This window comes from Podarcis vaucheri (genome assembly GCF_965113315.1).
Source record: "Podarcis vaucheri genome assembly, chromosome: 2".
Classification (NCBI taxonomy): Eukaryota; Metazoa; Chordata; class Lepidosauria; order Squamata; family Lacertidae; genus Podarcis; species Podarcis vaucheri.
Window position 1 is genome coordinate 102,847,234 of NC_138760.1, and position 20,167 is coordinate 102,867,400.

Below are 20,167 nucleotides of genomic sequence, written 5' to 3' on the forward strand. Positions count from 1 at the left end.
CTGCTCCTGCCAACCTTGCAGTTTGAAAGCACACAGTGCAAGAGATAAATAGGTACCACTCCGGCAGGAAGGTAAATGGTGTTTCCATGCGCTGCTCTGGTTCGCCAGAAGCGGCTGTCGTGCTGGCCACATGACCAGCTGTACGCTGGCTCCTTCAGCCAGTAAAGCGGGGTGAGCACCGCAACCCTAGAGTAATCCGCGACTGGACCTAACGGTCAGGGGTCCCTTTACCTTTACCTTTAATATATGCTGTAAGCTGCCCAGAGTGGCTGGGGAAACCCAGACAGGTGGGTGGGGTATAAATAATATTTTTTTATTAATATTATAAGGTTCAGTCTCCGTATGGGACAGCCGCATATTCTTTCATTGAAGAACGCTGGACTAGATCCCTCCCAACTCTACAATTTTAGGGTTCTACCTGCACACCCATTGGGTTTTCTTTGCTTACAGGGCTCTGGGAAGGAGGTGCAAGGGCTCTGGGTGTGTCCCACAACCTTTCCCGAGCCTAATACACAGCCCTTCACCTTGTGGGGAGGGGGGCGTCCCACCATTTTGCTTTTGTGCACAGAGCCCCAGAACCAAACCCTTGCATAAGTGGTGGGCCAACTGTACTTCAACTCAAAGCGCCGCCTGAAGCCTCCAGGACTAAAAAATTTAAAAAGCTCTAGATAGTCAGACAGACATATGCTAAACCAGGGCATCAGGTTGCAACACATTCTTAAGACCTTGTATTTTGACTGGAGGTTGCACTTTTTTCAAGATCTTCCGTGCATGCAAAAAGCTGTATTATGCAACTGTTTTAACACACATAAGTGCATGTGCCTGAGCACACATGCCTCTCATCATCAAAATCACAGACCTGGAGAGTAAACTGGCAACCGGGGAGAGACTAAGTTGATTATAAAATGTTCTGCTCATCTTTGGTAGTAAGGAAAGAGCCAGAAACAGATTTAGCACAGACAGAATTTGAGATAAGCATAATGTTGCTTTTATTCATGCACATAATGTGGAGTATTCCGTTACCACGCGGGCATAAAGAGCATTTATTACGTGTGAAACTCCAAAGTGGAGAGACATTCCGTTCCCATTCCTTTTTCCAGCTACTGCCAACAGTCCCCCCGGCACTGCTCCACCCACCTCAAAAATTAATTTTGGGCTAAAACATTCCCGGTTCAAGCCAGGCCTCCTTTGGCAAGCAAAGCAGATTCGAATAAACCAGGACTGTATTCATATGTCCTAATAAAAGCTGCACACTTGCATTGTATAATCTCCTGGCCAGAAAAAAAATAGAGTCTTTAAGTTTGAAATTAAGAGATCAATTATATATATAAAAAATACCATCTGCATTACACATCAAACCTTTTGCCAATATTTGGATAAAGAAAGCCATAGCAGTAACAGGTTTGCTAGGGAACTGGCAGAGCTTGGGACTCTCATGTCAATCAAACCCTCTGACATTAAGCATTCTAGTAACACCACAGTATTATGCTGATCTATGGCACCTGTTACTGGCTAAACTGGGTGGGGAGGGGACAAAAGACAAGAAGCAATGATGAACCTCAGGAAATACTGCACTGCACTACTAAAAGATCTGTCTGCTTCTTTTAAAAGTATATAATGTGCCCTAGGAATAAACAATAATTATTGGGGTGGTATGTTGTTCTAAAAGTATCTGTTCTGCAATTACATATTCCACTCACTTTTCCTTCCATCTGGGGGTTATACTGCGGCCTTCAAGTTAGTCAAAAAGAAAGAAAGAGGAAAAAAGTCTGAGTAAATTAAAACCTTCCAGCCACAGTTACAAGAAAGCAAGTCTGTCATAGGACGCATTAACGTAAACATCCTGCTCCCCCAAAAAGTAAAGGTCTGAATTGCATTCCCAGCTCTGAACAAAAGCCGAAAGCTTTCACTAAGGAAGATTTATCTCTGTGTTGCTTGAAGGGGTGTGTGTGTGTGTGTTAACCTATTTGGCTTGATGTGCCATAGACATGTCTATTGTTACATCTAGTGTACGAAAGAACTAGATTAGGTTGGAATGTGAAGGGGTGAAAGGATTAAAAGGCGCCCTTCTGTTCCTCTCTACCCCCCCCCCCAATATCCAGCCAATCTAAAGCTAATCTTCAGGCTACTGCTTTGAGTTTCCAAAGCTTTCGCCATTTATGCTTCAAACAAGCAACAGGAAAATATGAACCACTGATTAGTAGTCAAGCAAGTGGCACTGGGGAAGAATTCTGTCCTGAAAGCCTGGTGCACCAGCACAGCTGAATCCTGAAAGCCCTGTTCATCTTCACGTGCAAAAGATCGAGGACAGAGCCTTGAATGGGACGAATAACGTGATGGCTCTCCTGCTGTACCTCATACTGAAAGAACGTATCTCAGCTACCTAGTAGACATCAATATGGTGCCTTCAACTGAACTCTGTTGGGGGTTTTCTGAGGTAAGCAACTTATCAAACACCACTTAAGGTAAACTCCACCTGAGGGTTTAGTCACTGCTGTTTTACTAAAGGTAGGAGGAGGACAAAATGGTGAACGGATGGTGCAGGGCAAGTTGAAATAGTAATAACAGAGCTTTCAAGAGTTGAGCAATGCACCCCTCTCGCTAAAATTAATGAAGCAGCATTATTCAGCCAAGATGAGACACCAGTCAAATGTTTTAAGTGTCTGGGAACAGCATAACACGGCCTAAATAATCTTCTGATTAAAGGCAGCTGTCTAAGAAGTCCAGTGGTAAGTGAAGTAAAAAAACTTTTAACGTATCTGCTAACTGATTCATATTTGTTGGGATGGAAAGGGGCTGCAGTTACACACAGTCCACACACAGAGAGAGGGTGCAATCCAAGTAAAATTAGAAGTTTATACTATGTCCCAGTGAAAAACTATGGCATAGTTGAATGCAGTTAAATCCAACCAATTTGAATTTGTTTAGGGTTTATTAAACCTTCTGCATCATATAAACAATCTATTTTGTGAGTGAAGGAATCCATATGAAGACACAGGGATCAAACTACCCAATGATAAGATGGGAGCTCTATAATTCTTTTCTCTTAAGCAAGAGGAGCTTGAGCATTCTGCAAGCCTGAGCAGAGGAAGGTAGATTTGGAAGAGACTGCTTAAATCTCCCCTCCTTGAATGTGTTCAGAATTGCTCTTTCCAAACTGTTTTCTAATGTGTTTTCTAATGAGTAATTTGGAAGGAATGATGGATCTAGGGCAAATCTCCACTGATGCTGCTTTCCAAAAACATTCTCAGATGCCCACCTCCATGGATACGTCCCTCAAAGAGTGAACCATGTTGCACAGTTCACAACTTTGTCACTTCCCAATAACTGCACTGAGCTTAGAAGGGCCACCACTCAGGAGTAGACCATATGCTTTGAATGCAGAATGCCCCTGGTACAACCCCTGGTAACTTCGCAGGGCCATGGGGCGGGCAGGGGCAAGAGAAGATCCCAGATCTAATCACACTGTGTAGAACTTTGGTTGCCTTCAACTCTGCCACCCCTTCTCCTCTTCACGAGAGGACCACTTTACTTAAAAAAGCTCAATGACTTTTTTGTTCATACAGTGGTGCCTCAGGTTACATACGCTTCAGGTTACGGACTCCACTAACCCAGAAATAGTACCTCAGGTTAAGAACTTTGCTTCAGGTTGAGAACAGAAAACGTGCGGTGGTGGCACAGCGGCAGCAGGAGGCCCCATTAGCTAAAGTGGTGTTTCAGGTTAAGAACAGTTTCAGGTTAAGAACAGACCTCCGGAATGAATTAAGTTCTTAACCTGAGGTACCACTGTATTTTCACTTTCTGAAATATGGCAACCTTAATCACTACAGGCAATACAGCACCGAGCTATATGGACCATGAAAAGGATCTAGGCGTCTGGTTGACCACAAACTTGACATGAGCCAACAGTGTGACGCGGTAGCTAAAAAAGCCAATGCAATTCTGGGCTGCATCAATAGGAGTATAGCATCTAGATCAAGGGAAGTAATAGTGCCACTGTATTCTGCTCTGGTCAGACCTCACCTGGAGTACTGTGTCCAGTTCTGGGCACGACAGTTCAAGAAAGACACTGACAAACTGGAACGTGTCCAGAGGAGGGCAACCAAAATGGTCAAAGGCCTGGAAACGATGCCTTATGAGGAACGGCTAAGGGAGCTGGGCATGTTTAGCCTGGAGAAGAGGAGGTTAAGAGGTGATATGATAGCCATGTTCAAATATATAAAAGGATGTCAGAAAGGAGGGAGAAAGGTTGTTTTCTGCTGCTCCAGAGAAGCGGACACGGAGCAATGGATCCAAACTACAAGAAAGAAGATTCCACCTAAACATTAGGAAGAACTTCCTGACAGTAAGAGCTGTTTGACAGTGGAATTTGCTGCCAAGGAGTGTGGTGGAGTCTCCTACTTTGGAGGTCTTTAAGCAGAGGCTTGACAACCATATGTCAGGAGTGCTCTGATGGTGTTTCCTGCTTGGCAGGGGGTTGGACTCGATGGCCCTTGTGGACTATTCCAACACTATGATCTATGATTCTATGATTCTATGACCAATGGTCTGACTCTGTATAAAGTGGCTTCCCATATGTTCAGCCTGGAATCCTTCTTAATAAATGGATCGCTAGCTTGATTCTACATGAAATTATAACCCTTTAATAGCGTTTCATTGTTTCATTGTTCGTAGAGGCAGAAATGAAGTTTTAAATGGTTGTAAGGAGCAAGTCCTCCCACTGGTAAGTACATACTTCAGAATCATTACCTACTATTCATTCCTGCCCCTTTTAACCAGAAATGTAACAAACCCTGATTTGTAAATTGTGCACTAAGTGTAAATATTATTACTAGTGTCTACTGTTGGAATACCCATGGAATACCCTGTAAAACATAATAATGGAAGCAGTTTAGAAGAGTCAATACATTTGTAGTCAACAATACACAACAACACACACCAGTGTTTTTCTTCTTATATCTATTGTAACATTTTGTGCTTCATTCCTAAACTTAACAATTGATTGCAGGCTGTACTGAAACTGGATTCAACTGTCCTGTTAGCTGGCATGATCTAAACTAGAGCCATTTAGAAAACAGCAACTTTGCATTCAACTTTGTCCTTTGCTGCCACGGATAGAACAATAAACCTGGCAAAAATTGTTTTTATACACGGATTGATAAATACATGCACTATGGATAATAGCTGTTGCGCTGCAAGTGTCCCACAGCATATAGGATCAAAACACCTGATAGAATAACCCAGGTGCTCTGGAAAGCCTCAACAGTTAGGATAAAAAAATCACAGGCCTCAGCCTTCATGCCAAGATAAAGTTTTTGCAGAATTGCAATAGGTGCCCCAAAATGAGACCGCAGCAAGGAAATCCAACTGTTATTTCCACTCAGCTAGACTTTAAGGCAAAAATGACCCAGACCTGAGTATATAGCATGCAGGACTGGAATGCATAACAAGACTTTCATTTTAGAGATTAAGGGCCAGGAATCAAGATGCTTTGTGGCTTCTCTTAGTTAAAAAAAAAAAGAAGATTTGTGATGTGCAAGTGATGGACAGGGTATTTCTTTTGGTTTTTTTAAAATGATATTTATTAAGAGTTTGAAAGTTACAGAAAAAGAAAAAGAACAATAGAAAATTAAACAAAACAAAACCTTACAATACATAAAAAAACAAAAAGAAAAAACAATGCAATAAAACAACGATAAAAAAGAACAAAAACATTTAAAAACACATCCAACCTTTCCAGGTCTTTACTTTTCATATACTTGTTTCATCGACCTCCTCACACCTCCCTTCTTTGTATTCTAGTTCAATTAGCTATTTCAGCAAGTCCTTTCCATCTTTCTCAATTTTCATTCTAAAATTTAACTTAAGACAGTCTAACCTTAAATTTTCAACTTTGATCCGTTAACAATCTATTTTTACTTAGTTTTTTATAACATTTCTGCTAAAGCCATCAAATCCTTTCCATCTTTTACTATTTTCTGTCATTTAATTGTCTTAATTTATTTTAACCTTATCTTACCATTAAAATCCTAAAACTTATGTTTACTTAACTCCTTATAACATTTCTACTAAAGCCGTATAATTTCATTCCAACAATTTTTCTAACACTCATTAATTTAACAATATTTCTCTAAATAAATTTTTAAAACTTTTTTCCAATCTTCTTCCACTGTCTCTTCTCCCTGGACTCGGATTCTGTCAGTCCTTTCTATCAATTCCATATGGTCCATCAACCTGGTGATCTTCTATCTGGGGCTCTTAACTCTTTTCCATGTCCCTTCTGCAGGTCTTCTTCATATCTATACATGAGCTTCACTTTGTCTTCTGCTGATCTTGTTCTTAGTTTCCTTCCTTTGGCACTGAGGAGTGGGTCTCAGGGAAACTCCAACCTAACAATATCATTATTCCTTCTTGACAGGTCAGCCCATTCTCCATAGTCCAAACTAAAGTCCAAACGATATTTCAGAGCGTGTTTCAAAGTACCTCCAAAGCTAAAGGCCCCCACAACTCCAATCTCCCCCTGACCCAAATCCAGATCCCAAACCTGCATAAGGGGATCTATCCAACTTTCCTTCTCCAATCCAAACGGGACTCCATCCCTCCAAATCTGGCTTTCTCTGCATTCAATCGTAAATGGCAACAGCTTATGTTCATCAAATTGCCTCTGTAAGGCCAGGGCTCTGTCCACTTGAATTACTTGAGGTTCAACAACAACTTTCTTCTTCTTTTTCTCCACAGCTTGCAATGTCAAAACAGATTCCTGAATCAAATCCTGAGTTATTTCTGTATAGGTATTCACTTTTAGTCCCAACTCAGTCATTTTTTGTCCCATATTGTCAATTTTAATAATCATCACATCCGTCTTCTTATGAAGCTGTTCCAATAAAGCACTTGTCTTGCAAAATGCAATCACTAGGGCTTCTTCTGTCAACATTCTTGTCCAAGGTCAATCTCAATTTCCCACGGTCTTTAATCTCTGCAGCTGGAAAATTCCCCAGATCCACTCCTGCAACAGTTTCAAAAACTCCCTCTAGAGGAAACAGTTTCTGTTTGTATCCGTCCTTTTAAGCAAAAATCCAGCAACAAAGTTGGATCAATTTTCAGTTACATTTGCTTCTTTTCAAGTGCAAAAGGAAACAATGGAAACAATATATTTCTCTTATTTAGCTATCGGTCAACATACGTTATTCACAGTCAATGATCGATCTTACTGACAGCCTGTTCCCAGGTTCAAGGCAGTGGTAATTTATCTTCCTTCACTCTCTCTCCTGCAGGCTTAGGCAGTCTGAAAATTTCCCCCCTCTTCTCCTGCTTCCAAGGGGGGTTTAGTAGTTTTAACCGATGGAGATTTAATCCTTTACAAAAGGCTTTCCAGACTTTAGTTTGCAACGTCTTTGCTTTAATCTATATACAAAAGGGGAAGGTGGACTTCCTGTTTGAAACCTTCCCGTTTCGATGCCAAATTACGATGTTTAAAAATCCAATTTTCCGTTCTACTCACGGGTAGTTGTTTAAAATCCAATTGTCCACAGGAAAAAGTCAGCGCTCTCCTGCAACAGCAATGCGGCTTCACTCCGTGAAAAAAGCAGTCGATTCAAAGCACCGCGCCACTCACCCCACGTCACTCCGGAACCCAGGAACCGGGTTTCCCCGCGAGTAGGGGAGGCGCAGAAGGTGCCAGCCGAATCCCATGTCCACAGGCTTCTCCTGCCTGTGGTTTTTAATGGGTCTCCGCCTCGCCGTGGCGGTCCAGACCCTGGTTTCCATGGAGCGGATTCATCCTGATCAGAGGAAATCCGCCATTACCGGTGGCGCTAACCCGGAAGTCTGGACAGGGTATTTCTTTTGAAAAGGATAGATCAAAACAATGTGCTCTTCATGTACAGGTCTGCATCCTTCATCATCTCATTCGAGTGGGAGGTACTAGGGGTGAAGGAGGACTTTGTTTTGTTTAGGATTTAAATGCGTACCTCACCTACGCAAACACTATGTGAAATGAAACACAGCTATCCCTTCTATATTCACGGTCTTCCAGCTTTTGTTGCGCAGCTCTCCAAGTCGAAAATGTGTACAAAAATATGTACCCATATGTGAAAACTCTGCATAAAAATGCACATAATAGTGAAAATAACATAAATGTTCAAAGAAATTGCTTGTAAAAAATGTGCACATTAAGAAAAGCTATATGCAAAAATGTGTGTGTGTGTATTCAGAGAAATCTGTACTAAACTGATGAATTTTCACTTTTTAAAAAGAAATAAATCACAAACTGATACAGAAATTAATAAATCGCAAACTGATACAAAAAGAGATGAACTTAAAACAGATCCATCCCTAGTTAGTAGTGATACTTTTTATTATGTTTATAATTTTTAGCATGTTACAACCCATCTGTTTCCCCAAAACATGAAAATGAGCTCATGTGTAAATAGTCACTTGCTAGGCTGCTTATGACAAACAAGAGGTCATCTCCAACAGCAGGAAGTTTTTGCTGAATTTTGTTTTATATGCTAGTTTTAACAGATGCCATTTGGAGAGAATAGTTTCACACTGAAAGAACTTTGAACAGAATTCAACAAGCTTAGTATGAATCAGCAGTATGATGCTGCAGCAAAAATCAAAAATTAATGTTATTTTAGGCTTATTTCGCTGTCTTCTGTCTTGGTCAGACCACACCTGGACTACTGTGTTCAGTTCTGGGCACTACAGTTTAAGAAGGATATTGAAAAGCTAGAACGTGTACAGAAGAGGGCAACCAAGATGATCAAGGGTCTAGAAACCAACCAAGCCTTAAGAAGAACAGTTGAGGGAGTTGGGCATGATAAGCATGGAGAAGAGCAGACTGAAGTGATATGTTAGCCATCTTCAAATATCTAAAGGGTTGTCACATGGAAGACAGTGCAAGCTTATCTCCTCCTCCACCAGAGGGTAGGACCCAAGCCAATGGATTCAAATTACATGAAAGGAGATTCCAACTATAGTAGTAGTAGTAGTAGTAGTAGTAGTAATTTCCCCAGCCACTCTGGGCGGCTTCCAACAGAATATTAAAATACAATAATCTATTAAACATTAAAAGCTTCCCTAAACAGGGCTGCTTTCAGATGTCTTCTGAAAGTCTGGTAGTTGTTCTTCTCTTTGACATCTGGTGTAAGGGTGTTCCACAGGGCAGGTGCCACTACCAAGAAGGCCCTCTGCCTGGTTCCCTGTAACCTGGATTCTCGCAGCGAGGGAACCGCCAGAAGGCCCTTGGCACTGGACCTCAGTGTCCGGGCAGAACGATGGGGGTGGAGACGCTCCTTCAGGTATACCTGACCAAGGCCATTTAGGGCTTTAAAGGTCAGCACCAACACTTTGAATTGTGCTCAGAAACGTACTGGGAAACTAAATATTAGGAAGACCTTTCTGACAGTAAGAGCTGTTCAACAGTGGAATAGAATATCTCAGAAGGTGTCAAACTCTCCTTCACTGGAGAGTTGAATGGTCACCTGCCATTTAGCTGTGATCTTGCTTTGCAGGGGTTGGACGAGTTGACCAATTGCGTGTCGAGGTCCCCAAGCCACCCCCCAATAACTCACACATCAATTTTGGTTTGGGTTTTTGGCACGAATTTGGCCACAACTTTATTTAAATACATCTAAGTGAGTGGTTGCTTAGGCATTGGTTCCAACTATCTGTCCTTGCCCAGGGGACAGAACTGGACTTCCGGATTCCAGCGAAAGCCAGTCCGGGAAACAAATTTTGGGGAGAAAATGAAGCTGGGCCTCAGTCCCTCACTTCTCACCCTCATGCTCCTGGTGGCTTGCACGGCCCAGTCCGATGCCAGGGACAAGGACGAAAAGAATGGCAAGCCCCTGGATTCCTTTAACGGAATTCCCTTTCCGCACCACCATTGGAGGGGTAGGCACTTACCCCTCCACCAACCAATTTGAACCAATGCCTAACCGCCAACCTTACAAGTTGTGACGATTTGCTACGCAGTAGGCAAAACCAAATGGCACCAGCCAATCAGCCAAATGGACAAATTCCTACCAGGCCCCTTCCTCAAAGCAGACGACCCCATGACAGGCATAGCAAGGTCAAGCGAACAACCCCCCCCCCATACAGAGAGGGTGGGCGGGTGATCCGGTGCAAGCAGCCAAGAGAACGCTCAAAGTTGGGCAACCAGTATTTAAAACCTCTGACCCCTCCTTCAAAATTGGCCACAAGCAGTTCTCCCCAGCGACCCGATTAACCAATTCACTGCCTGGATCCCTCCACAAATCCGCCCAGCAACAATGGGGTGGCTTGTATCCCCCACCGCAACATGCGCTCTCTGCTAGGGAGAACACGTTTTCTACAATTCTATGATTGTTGCATGCACAGAATGAGATCTGCTTGCGCAACAGTGCTCTTTTCTTCATCTCTCCACCCACTAAATCTGCTCTGGAGGGTTCTGCTCTGACACATCACCTTGGTGTGTCATCCAGTCCTAGAATATTGACCTGAGACAAACTCTATCCAGTTTCAAGACAAGCCAACTTTGAACCATTGACCAGAATCAGAAGAATCTTTATCTGCATCAGCCACTAGCCATAGCAATAAAATAAAATAAAATAAAAATGTACTGAAGATGGAGGTAAAAACTTAACTATACAAAATACATTCCAAAGGTTCTAATCCCCCCCTTTTTTGCAGTTTTTGCTGTCACCTGATTATCTCGATCTGGTGGAAGAAAGAACACAGGAGCAATGGTTGAGCGACCTGTGACTATACAGCTACAAATAAAAGTTTTAAATATGTTTTAATGTCCAATCATACAAATGTGACACCAGATGGCGATAGTGTGCTATGCCAAATTCAATGTATTTTTTCAAAACCTTTTATAAAAAAAAGCATTTTCACAGTTTTTTTATATGTGTGTAGAGCGGTAATAACCTCACTCCTCGAATATTTAGAAGGAGCACAAGCTAGAAGCACACGAGCTACTGATTCAGTACTGCCACCTACACATGGCACAAATGTATGTTTCAAGCGGAATTTTTTGAAATCGACCCTCAAGTACAGCTGAAGGCAGCACATTTAATCTTGCATAAGTGAAAGAGCACCTGTACTTTGGAATTGTTAAATTTTGCAAACAGGGTGCCAATGTATCAGTTGAACCGCTGGTCACGAATCCAGTTTGTGTAACCAACCAGTGTGTTTATATGTGCATGCACAGTCACACACTCACAACACCCTGTGAATGCCCCCGTGGCATTTAAAGCTATTTTTTAAAAAATAAAATAATCTACCATCTGCTAAACAATTGCAAGCATTTAGTATTTTTCCATTTCCCCTCCTTCCTGCCTTCAAAACACACCTTCACAAGCTGCTAAGCAATAAAGCTTTTGCTACTCTAATGAGAGCCTTCCTCATGACCCAAGAATGTTCACTAAATAATTATTAAACTCTGGAGGTGTGGGTTTGGTTTGTTTTTTTCCCCAAGTCGCAATTCAATAAAAGGCTGCAGGTTGATTTGCTTCAATGCTTCATTCTCTTTTCAGGACTGGAGGGATACGTATCACCCAAGAGGTGAACAACAAGCAACCACTGAAAAATTCCTACTAGCCAGACCTGTAGGAGATTACTTTCCTACTGACTGGTAAGCAATCCACCAACAACTTTGCTGTTTCCCCCACTGTTTTTACAGCCCCATACATTGAGCTACCACTCAGAAGTTTATTTCTTGAACCACAAAAGGTGGTTCAAGAGCAGCACTGGACAGAGAGCCCCGAAGATCAGACCCTAAGAGTCTGAGACTCCTCTGCTTCCAAACCTCATAATGAAATGTGCCACTGCTTTACTTTTTGTCTGTTACACCAGTGGTAATAGATATGTTAACTGCAACAAAGCAATGCCAACTGCAATTGTGTGTGTGTTTTTTAAGAAAAAAGATTTTGCAGCTAAAAATATCTCAAATTAAAAATAAAACCGTATTATTCTGTAGTCTTCCTCTTCCAGAAAATATATATTCACACAACTCCTAAAGGAGATGCATTTGACATCAGAAAGTCCACAATGTGTTTCAAATTCAGTATTTTGTCTGGGCTGTAAATTCATATTACTTTAACAACAAGAAAGCCACGAAGAAGATATATCACTTATCTGTTCTCCGCATTTTAAGTTATTATCATTATCTTGCTCAGGCAGACACAGCTGCTGTGCCTTTTAGATAGCAAGAAGCTGAAGCAGCAACAGTAGGTTTAATCTCTCATAATGTTCTTTTTTATGTGTATGTACATATATATATGTATATAAACTTATCACCATGTTAAAACAGAGAGCTCTTTGCCCCCCTCAAATGAAGTGTCACTTACAGATAGCGGCTTTGAAAGGAGCAAGGAATGAACATCGGGATTCTAAGAGCTTCCATCTTCCCCCCCTTCCTGCTTAAGGTGCTCTGCAAAGCCCTTGGAGAAGAGTCAAAGTCAAAGCAAGTCCTGGCACTGGATGTGTCACTAGGGGTGGCTCTTGATAAAGGCCATGGCAACTCCAATCCAAACACAGCTCAGTGCTGAAATGGTGCCCTGGTGTCTCTGCATTAGCAGACCTGTTTAATCCAGCACCTACCTGAATAATATGAGACAGAGAGAGAGAGAGAGCGCACTTCGTTTTACCAGTGGAGGGAGATGTTGGCTTGGGGAGAGAAAGCGAAGGAACTTGTAGAAGTGAGAAGGCATCCTGCTGAAGACAGGACGCTATTTCAGCTGCTTGTTTTGTTCTCCTGAGCCACTGCACAATATATAGCATCTGGATGACTGATATCCTTGGGTCTCTTTATGGTGATGTGACACACACACACACACACACACACACACACACACACACACACTGGTACCTTGGGTTAAGAACTTAATTTGTTCTGGAGATCCGTTCTTAACCTGAAACTGTTCTTAACCCGATGTACCACTTTAGCTAATGGAGCCTCCCGCGATTTCTGTTCTCATCCTGAAGCAAAGTTCTTAACCCGAGGTACTATTTCTGGGTTAGAGGAGTCTGTAACCTGAAGCGTCTGTAACCCGAGGTACGTGTGTGTGTGTGTGTGTGTGTGTGTGTGTGTGTGAGAGAGAGAGAGAGAGAGAGAGAGAGATCATCTATCATCTCTCTCTCTCTCTCTCTCTCTCTCTCTCTCTCTCTCTCACCATAAAGAGAGAGACCCAAAGATGTCAGTCATCCAGACCATACAGTGACAACCCAGGTGTGAAGCAGCTAGGCGTACACTACTCAGGACTTCTTAAAAATCAATTGACTTTAGCAACGTGGGTGAAAGAGAGATAACATCTGAAAAACACGGGTCAGCATTTTACTGCATTCACCTGTGCTTCAGTGCAGCAAGACCAAATAGATACCAGCACAGTATTCACACAAGACACTGGGGTTTTGTTCTCACAATTCCTGCAAGCAGTGCTTTAAGAACCCAGTTTAATTTATGGTAGCCCAATTATTGCGACATGGCTGCGGATCTCACTGCATTTTGTGGAAATGCTATATTAAGCTATAACCCTTGATTGTTGGTTAATGAATCTTGAGAGTTCTTGCAAACATTAATAATTATTTGTATCCCCAATCCATACTCTGGAGCAGCCTTTCTCAACCTGTGGGTCCCCAGACGTTGTTGAACTACAACTCCCATCACCCCTAGCTAGCAAGGCCAGAGCTCAGGGATGATGGGAGTTGTAGTCCAACAACATCTGGGTACCCACAGGTGGAGGGTCTTGGCAAAGCGGGAGAAGTCGATTCTTTTATTTTTCTAGTCTAGGCCAAGGAGGTAGCCAACCTTCCTCAGTAGGTGGAGCTGCCAAATTTCAAAGAACCGTATATAAAATGACTTCCTTATAATCAAACAGAAATCTGTACAGTATAATCCTGTTGCCAAGCCCAAATTATCTTTGTGCATTTTAGTGCCTGTAACACTAAATTTGCTGGTGTGGGGGAGAAGTGTTGTCATGGCTGGAGGAGGACGGAGAAGAATCTGGTTGTAAAACAGCCTTATTACAAGGGATTTGACTAACAGGATGAAAGTAACACAGGGTAGCATCAAGAGAAGTTAACTCAGACCCAAATAAACTACAACATAAATAAGCTTAAAATGCTGTATTTCTCTGGCAGATCAAAGCCTGCCGCTTTTTAAAAGGAAAGAGTATTCCTCTTTTAACAAATATTAAAATGCAATGTTAAAATAAAATGGGAAGAAACTGAATGAATGTACGCAAACCTGAATAAAGCCTGAATGACTAAAACAAACTTCTGAATCTGCCTGGCCAGGCAGCATCCCCTCAAGTACTGTCTCCTTTAATCGGTTATTGCAAATAGAAAATTCACCCAGCACAAACAGTATAGACTCAGTATTGCTCTCTTGATGACTTATATAAAGAATGTGATACTATAATATTTACAATATCTAGGTTTAAACCACAAGGACAGGTACAGTCAAAGTATGGCACACTCTTGAGCATTCCTTGCTAAAACAACTGAATGCATCAGAATTAAATGAGCTTTAGTAAAGGCCACCCCATCTTTTAATTTATGCAAGTCCTTAAAATAACAAGGTTATCTTTTTTTAAATGCAAAGGAAATTCTCAAACAATGGTGCTGTTTCATAAACCGATGTGGTCGCTTGTTCCATCTGAAGGGATACATCATACAATCTCTGCTTCAAAGGCCTTTTTTAAAGCAAGCTTCCTCCCCATAGTTTTTATGTACAGTTCAGAAAAGCCTAATGTCACTGCTAGGGAGGAAGGAAGCATTTTTCCAAGAGTGACTGTCCATTTCTTCAAAGGCTACCTGAACAGAACAGCAAGACGCACTAAAAAAGCTTTTTTTAGCTAGAAATTGAACATCATTTTATATGTCACTGTTTATATTCTATATTGCCAATTTAGCTCTGCGCAAATCAGAAATGACCAATAATGGAAATATCACCAGGAAAGAAAGTATAGATTTGTCTTGGAGTACAAGGGCCTTAAAGCCTCAGAGGCCCACTCAAAATTAGAACTTTTCGCATTCTGTTGCAGAGATTATATTGACTCATTGAGAGTAGTACTGTTCTCTTCAAAGCAAAGCAATTAGCATCCATTGGTTTTTTTACAGCCATTCTCTTCCATTCATACTTTGATGTTTCCAGCAAACGGTTACATCATGCATTTATTACTACAGCTGTTAGAATACATTTTTGGATTGCTGTTATCTTTAGTTTTTAAGAAATGTGTCGTTTGTTTTATCTTCCACTGCGTTTCCAACCGAGTATCTATATATCTGTATCAATACTTGCACACGCAAGCCCATCCTCAGCACAATGCACACAGCTGACAAAAATATGAAAATCCACACCACAATAAATCAGTTACAGCGAGCCTGCTCATGTTTACTCAAACATATGCAACTCTGTATGGACACTGCAAACAGGGAAGTGGGCACAAATTGAAACAGCTTCTCTGAAACTGTGGCAAGTCACAGTTAGGCAAAACAAGTCAGGTACTGGCATCAGGATTCTCATTTACCCCCTGCCGGAACTAATGACAGCTTTTCCAGAAAGCAATTTCAATCAGGAAAGGGTTAGAAAATGCCTTTCTCCCCAGTGTCACAGATTTGGTCCAGAATCAAAGTTCCCTGAAGCTTTAAGTTAAAACAAGGTTGAGAAGTTTGATCATGGGTGCACTCAGTGCTTTTTTTTCTGAAGGTACGCATACCCCTAAACATTTTGTGAATCTAAGTTTGGCCTCATTGAGGGGGAGTATTTCAATATGAGTAGGAAAATAAGAGTACCCCTAAACATCGTCGTCGTCATCATCATCATCATCATCATTAAAAGCACTGGGTGTTTGCCCTGTTATTGAAACACAACTGGCCATTTTCATTGGGCATATATAGCAAAGGCTACTGAAATTTCCACTGGGCTATCAGAAACTTTTGCTCTGCATGCTCCAAAAATTCTTTAAGGCAAAAGTAAGGGCTCTTGGTTCATACGAAATGAGTGGCTATCTAATCGGACTGGATCATTGAACAGCATCAACTAGCAGTCCAGTGCCTGGCCTGTTTTTATTTTTATTTTTAGAGGAATTGTGGTATTGCCTCCTTGATTACTGTAAATGAACAGAGAGGGCTGTAACAAAATACTTTGATAGTTGGAAATCTCTTTTTAGCCTCAAAGTACAGTTTGGGGACACCACACCCTTCAGAGCTGGGCGGGGGGAGGAAAGGTGGGGGGACAGCCTGGCAATCTAATCTTTAAAGCAGTGGTGAGGAAACTGTGCCCCCTCCACCGACATTACTGGAGTCCCAACTCCCATCATCCCCAGCATGGTGATGAGGAATGATGGGAGTTGTGATCCCAGAGCTTCTGGAGGGCTACAGATTCCCCTACAAGTGGGAGCCTCATAGCTTACCTAACTCGGAGTGCTTACGACACATCATTTGGATATTTGCGATGACATTAGACGGAAGTCTACAGGCAATTTCCACGTAAGCGCAAATCATGCCCTCTAGGCTGAGCAGTAGAGCTTCCCACCACCTCTCCTTTTCCCACGATGAAGGAACCAGCGCAGCCTTTCAGCCAATGCTATCCACAATGGTGGTAGTTCAACTGGTTTAGTTAAGTTGCAAAACCAGTGTTGCTACTACTGCAGGAGCCACATGATGGATCAGCTCTAAATATGCTTTTTGTCACTTGGTTTCCAAAGGGGGGGGGGGTCTGAAAATGATGGATTTCAATGAGCCTTCTCCTGCTTCCCTCCGGGGCGGAGTGTAACAGTCTACACGGAATTGTTTTTACTTCTTTAGTTGTTTTTAAAAAGAGAGGCCTAGTTGGAACAATTCGCATATGGCAATGATGAAAAGCCTTTTTGTGGCCTAAACACTGGAGAAATTGTTCCCCCTTATATAGCTTTGCCAGAGCCGTGGCGAATTTGCGTTAGCTGCTACGTAAATCGCCAAGAGGGCAGCTGTGACTTGCGACCTTTGGAGGAGGAGGAGGAGAAAGGGAGAGCGTCTTTGCATCTTGCTAGCGGGCGTTCTGTCCCGCTAGCATATCATGTACCTAGTTTGAATTATACAAGAATGATAATAGGAGTATTTTTAGCAGGCAATAAAGTCTGGAAAAACAACAGTCGGGCGGAGGAAGAGGAAATATACCATACACTTGATTTATACTGCAACTAAAAAATTTGGTCTAAAACAAAACAAAAAAATATTATCTTAATATGTGAAGGCTAGGGTCCCGCCCCCCCCCACCCCATTGCTTGCATCCCAGCCAGGGCCGGATTAAGGTTTGATGAGGCCTTAAGATACTGAAGGTAATGGGCCCCTTTATATGTCCAGCTGTCCTTCGTCAACAACAAATTGTCGCTGTTTTTTGTGTTGAATATATGCTACATTTATGGACCTAATAGGTATCTAAAGCCATTTACCCATAAGAGATTACTGTATGTATTTTATCAAAGTAATTTTTGAACTGAAATACATTAAGAAGAAGTATATTAATTGTTGTTTAGTTGTGTCCGACTCTTCATGACCCCATGGACCAGAGCAAGTATATTAATAGTGAAATAATTATTAAGCTCTAACTTAAAATGATTGGAGGTCCATTACTTACATCATAGGAGCCTACACAACACAAAACACTGTTGCTGCATGTAGGGGGGCTTTTATTTGTTTTTTATCTTATATTTTGGAAAGGTACATCCAGTTCCCCCCCTTTAAACTTTTTTGGGGCCCCCAAGAGAGTGGTGCCCTAAGCTATAGCTTGTTTAGCTTATATGTAAATCCGGCACTGATCCCAGCCTGTGGGAGGGAATTCGATGTACAGTGCTGCTTTTCATGTGGAAGCTCCTGATGACTTAGAGAGTTCCCATGCATGCCAAGAAATGGATGCCTCCAGGAACGCCCAGCCCTGGTGAGATATTTATGCCTGCGTCAGATATTCCTAGGGGCATCTTCTGGTGGTGGTGTGATACAGAGTATTATGCATTACACTGAAATACAAAAAAGGGGAGGGGCGTAGCATCAAAATAACTCAAAAGAGTGACCTTCAAAAAAATATATATGTTAAGAAAAAGCTTCGGGTCCTAATGCAGTTTGATAAAAGTTATCCTGACAAAAGATTTTTAACTTCTGAGAGAGAGCCAGAGTGGTGTAGCGGTTAAGAGCGGTGGACTCGCAATCTGGCGAACCGGGTTCATGTCTCTGCTCCTCCACATGCAGCTGCTGGGTGACCTTGGGCTAGTCACACTTCTCTGAAGTCTCTCAGCCTCACTCACCTCACAGAGTGTTTGTTGTGGGGGAGGAAGGGAAAGGAGAATGTTAGGCGCTTTGAGACTCCTTCAGGTAGTGATAAAGCAGGATATCAAATCCAAACTCCTCCTCCTCCTCTTCTTCTTCTTCTTCTTCTTCAATGGGTACTACTGAAGTATTTATGTTCATGTGACACTTTACCTCCCCTCTACAGAAAAGTCATTGAGCAAAAGTCTTGGTAAGATCATGGACAAGGCTGTAGGCTCAGTGATATCTGCTCTGCATGCAGGAGGTAGCGGGTTCAATCTTTGCTATAGCCAGGGAAGGCTGGGAAAGAGTCCTGACTGAAACCCTGGAGAGCCTTCAATAGTCAGTGTAGACAATACTGAGTTAGAGGGACCAATGGTCTGATCTGGTATATTCTAATAATTAATTCAAATGCTTGTGAAAAGGACTAAACTATCAGAGCTGTGCACATGGGGAGGAAGCACATGGCTGAAGGCATCTTCTTGCCCATGGGGAGAGGAAATGGCTAGGCACATTCATGTCTCACTAAGCCATTGTTTAGAGCATGGGTAGGCAAACTAAGGCCCGGGGGCCAGATCAGGCCCCATCGCCTTCTAAATCCGGCCCGTGGATGGTCCGGGGATCAGCGTGTTTTTACATGAGTAGAATGTGTCCTTTTATTTAAAATGCACCTCTGGGTTATTTGTGAGGCATAGGAATATAGTCTGGCCCCCCACAAGGTCTGAGTGACAGGGGACCGGCCCCCTGCTAAAAAAGTTTCCTGACCCCTGGTTTAGAGTGATGTCTGAGCGCGAGCAAAGACCTTAAAGTTAAGACATGGAACACAATGCTGCCAGCAGACAACTCCTTTGACTGAACAAATCTTACAGTATAAAATACATATTTTAATAGACTTCTGCATATTTTTCTGTCTTTTTAAACTTACCTTTAAGTTTTAACGTTTTTAATTATTTTTGCTGCATTACTGAAGCAAGAATCATAGCACAAAATTCAGAGAAGTTCTGTAGTCTCTCGCACTATGTTCCACACATGAGTTTGGGGTGTGTGACTAAGTTTGGTTCACTTTGATATGTGAACTAAATTAAATCCTTGCGTATCCATTATGCCTTTCCATGAAATGCTGCTCAATATGGCTAATTGTAAAATGTCAAACATTCAAAACATGCCGATGTGAATCAATATTCCAGGAAATCTAACTTAATTAAAGAGAGGTCTCTAATGTCACCCCTTGCGCCTATTCTATTTTATACAAACCTTAGGAGTCCACTTTTCCGCATGAGCATTACTAATGACTGTACGTAAATCACATTTTGGCTGATTCTGCTTTTTCTTTAGACTCCCTCCACTGGAAAAAATACTACACCTGTGATTTTTGCCATTTATATATAGAATGGGAAGATGGATAATACACCTGCATTAACAATGCAAGTGACTCTGGCGTAAGTTGTTTCAGCAATTATTAGATATATTTATTTCAGAAATATGAGGCTCTGATTTTCCTGATCACATCCTCAAGATTTTTGTTCTGGGTGATTGCTCCTGAGTAATCCATTTGAAAATGGCCATCTTAATCATTTAGTCCTTGTGGAGAATCAACAAAGTCCAAGATCAAATATTGCATATATGTAAGGTAAATATAAGAACCAGAAGGTGAAATGTAGTATTATTGTGATTATAACTGGGTAACAAGTGAGAGGTGAAACGGTTATCTCTAATTATAAGCTTAACTGTTACTTTTTATGGAAGTCTTTACGTGAGCAGCCTGCTGTTGCTACACTTAATAAGGAAAACCTTATAGGTCTTAGTGGTTCACAGGTAAGTCCTTGTCAATTTACATTTATACAAGATGGGGAAATACCCAAGTCAAGTTCTGATAGGCCAGACAATGAACATT

At 41.8% G+C, this 20,167-nt stretch overlaps 1 protein-coding gene and 1 long non-coding RNA gene across 7 annotated transcripts in view; one reads left to right on the plus strand and one right to left on the minus strand.

The window, feature by feature from the left end:
- The window catches only part of MITF (melanocyte inducing transcription factor), a 143,584-nt gene that overhangs the window by 52,834 nt on the left and 70,583 nt on the right, over positions 1-20,167 (minus strand). For 2 of the 6 annotated variants that reach the window (XM_082210099.1, XM_082210097.1), the window contains exon 1: positions 12,336-12,483. The exons of 3 other annotated variants lie outside the window; for them this stretch is intronic. In XM_082210099.1, coding sequence (XP_082066225.1) covers positions 12,336-12,391 — 56 coding nt within the window. In that variant the 5' untranslated portion in view covers positions 12,392-12,483. Of the gene's footprint in view, positions 1-12,335; positions 12,484-20,167 lie in introns of those variants that run through there. One more of the 6 variants, XM_082210098.1, reaches the window with a different exon arrangement.
- Positions 1,857-12,159, plus strand: LOC309526315. Its single transcript, XR_014216723.1, has 3 exons — positions 1,857-2,437; positions 4,675-4,723; positions 10,675-12,159. It is a non-coding gene; the product is annotated as an uncharacterized lncRNA (long non-coding RNA).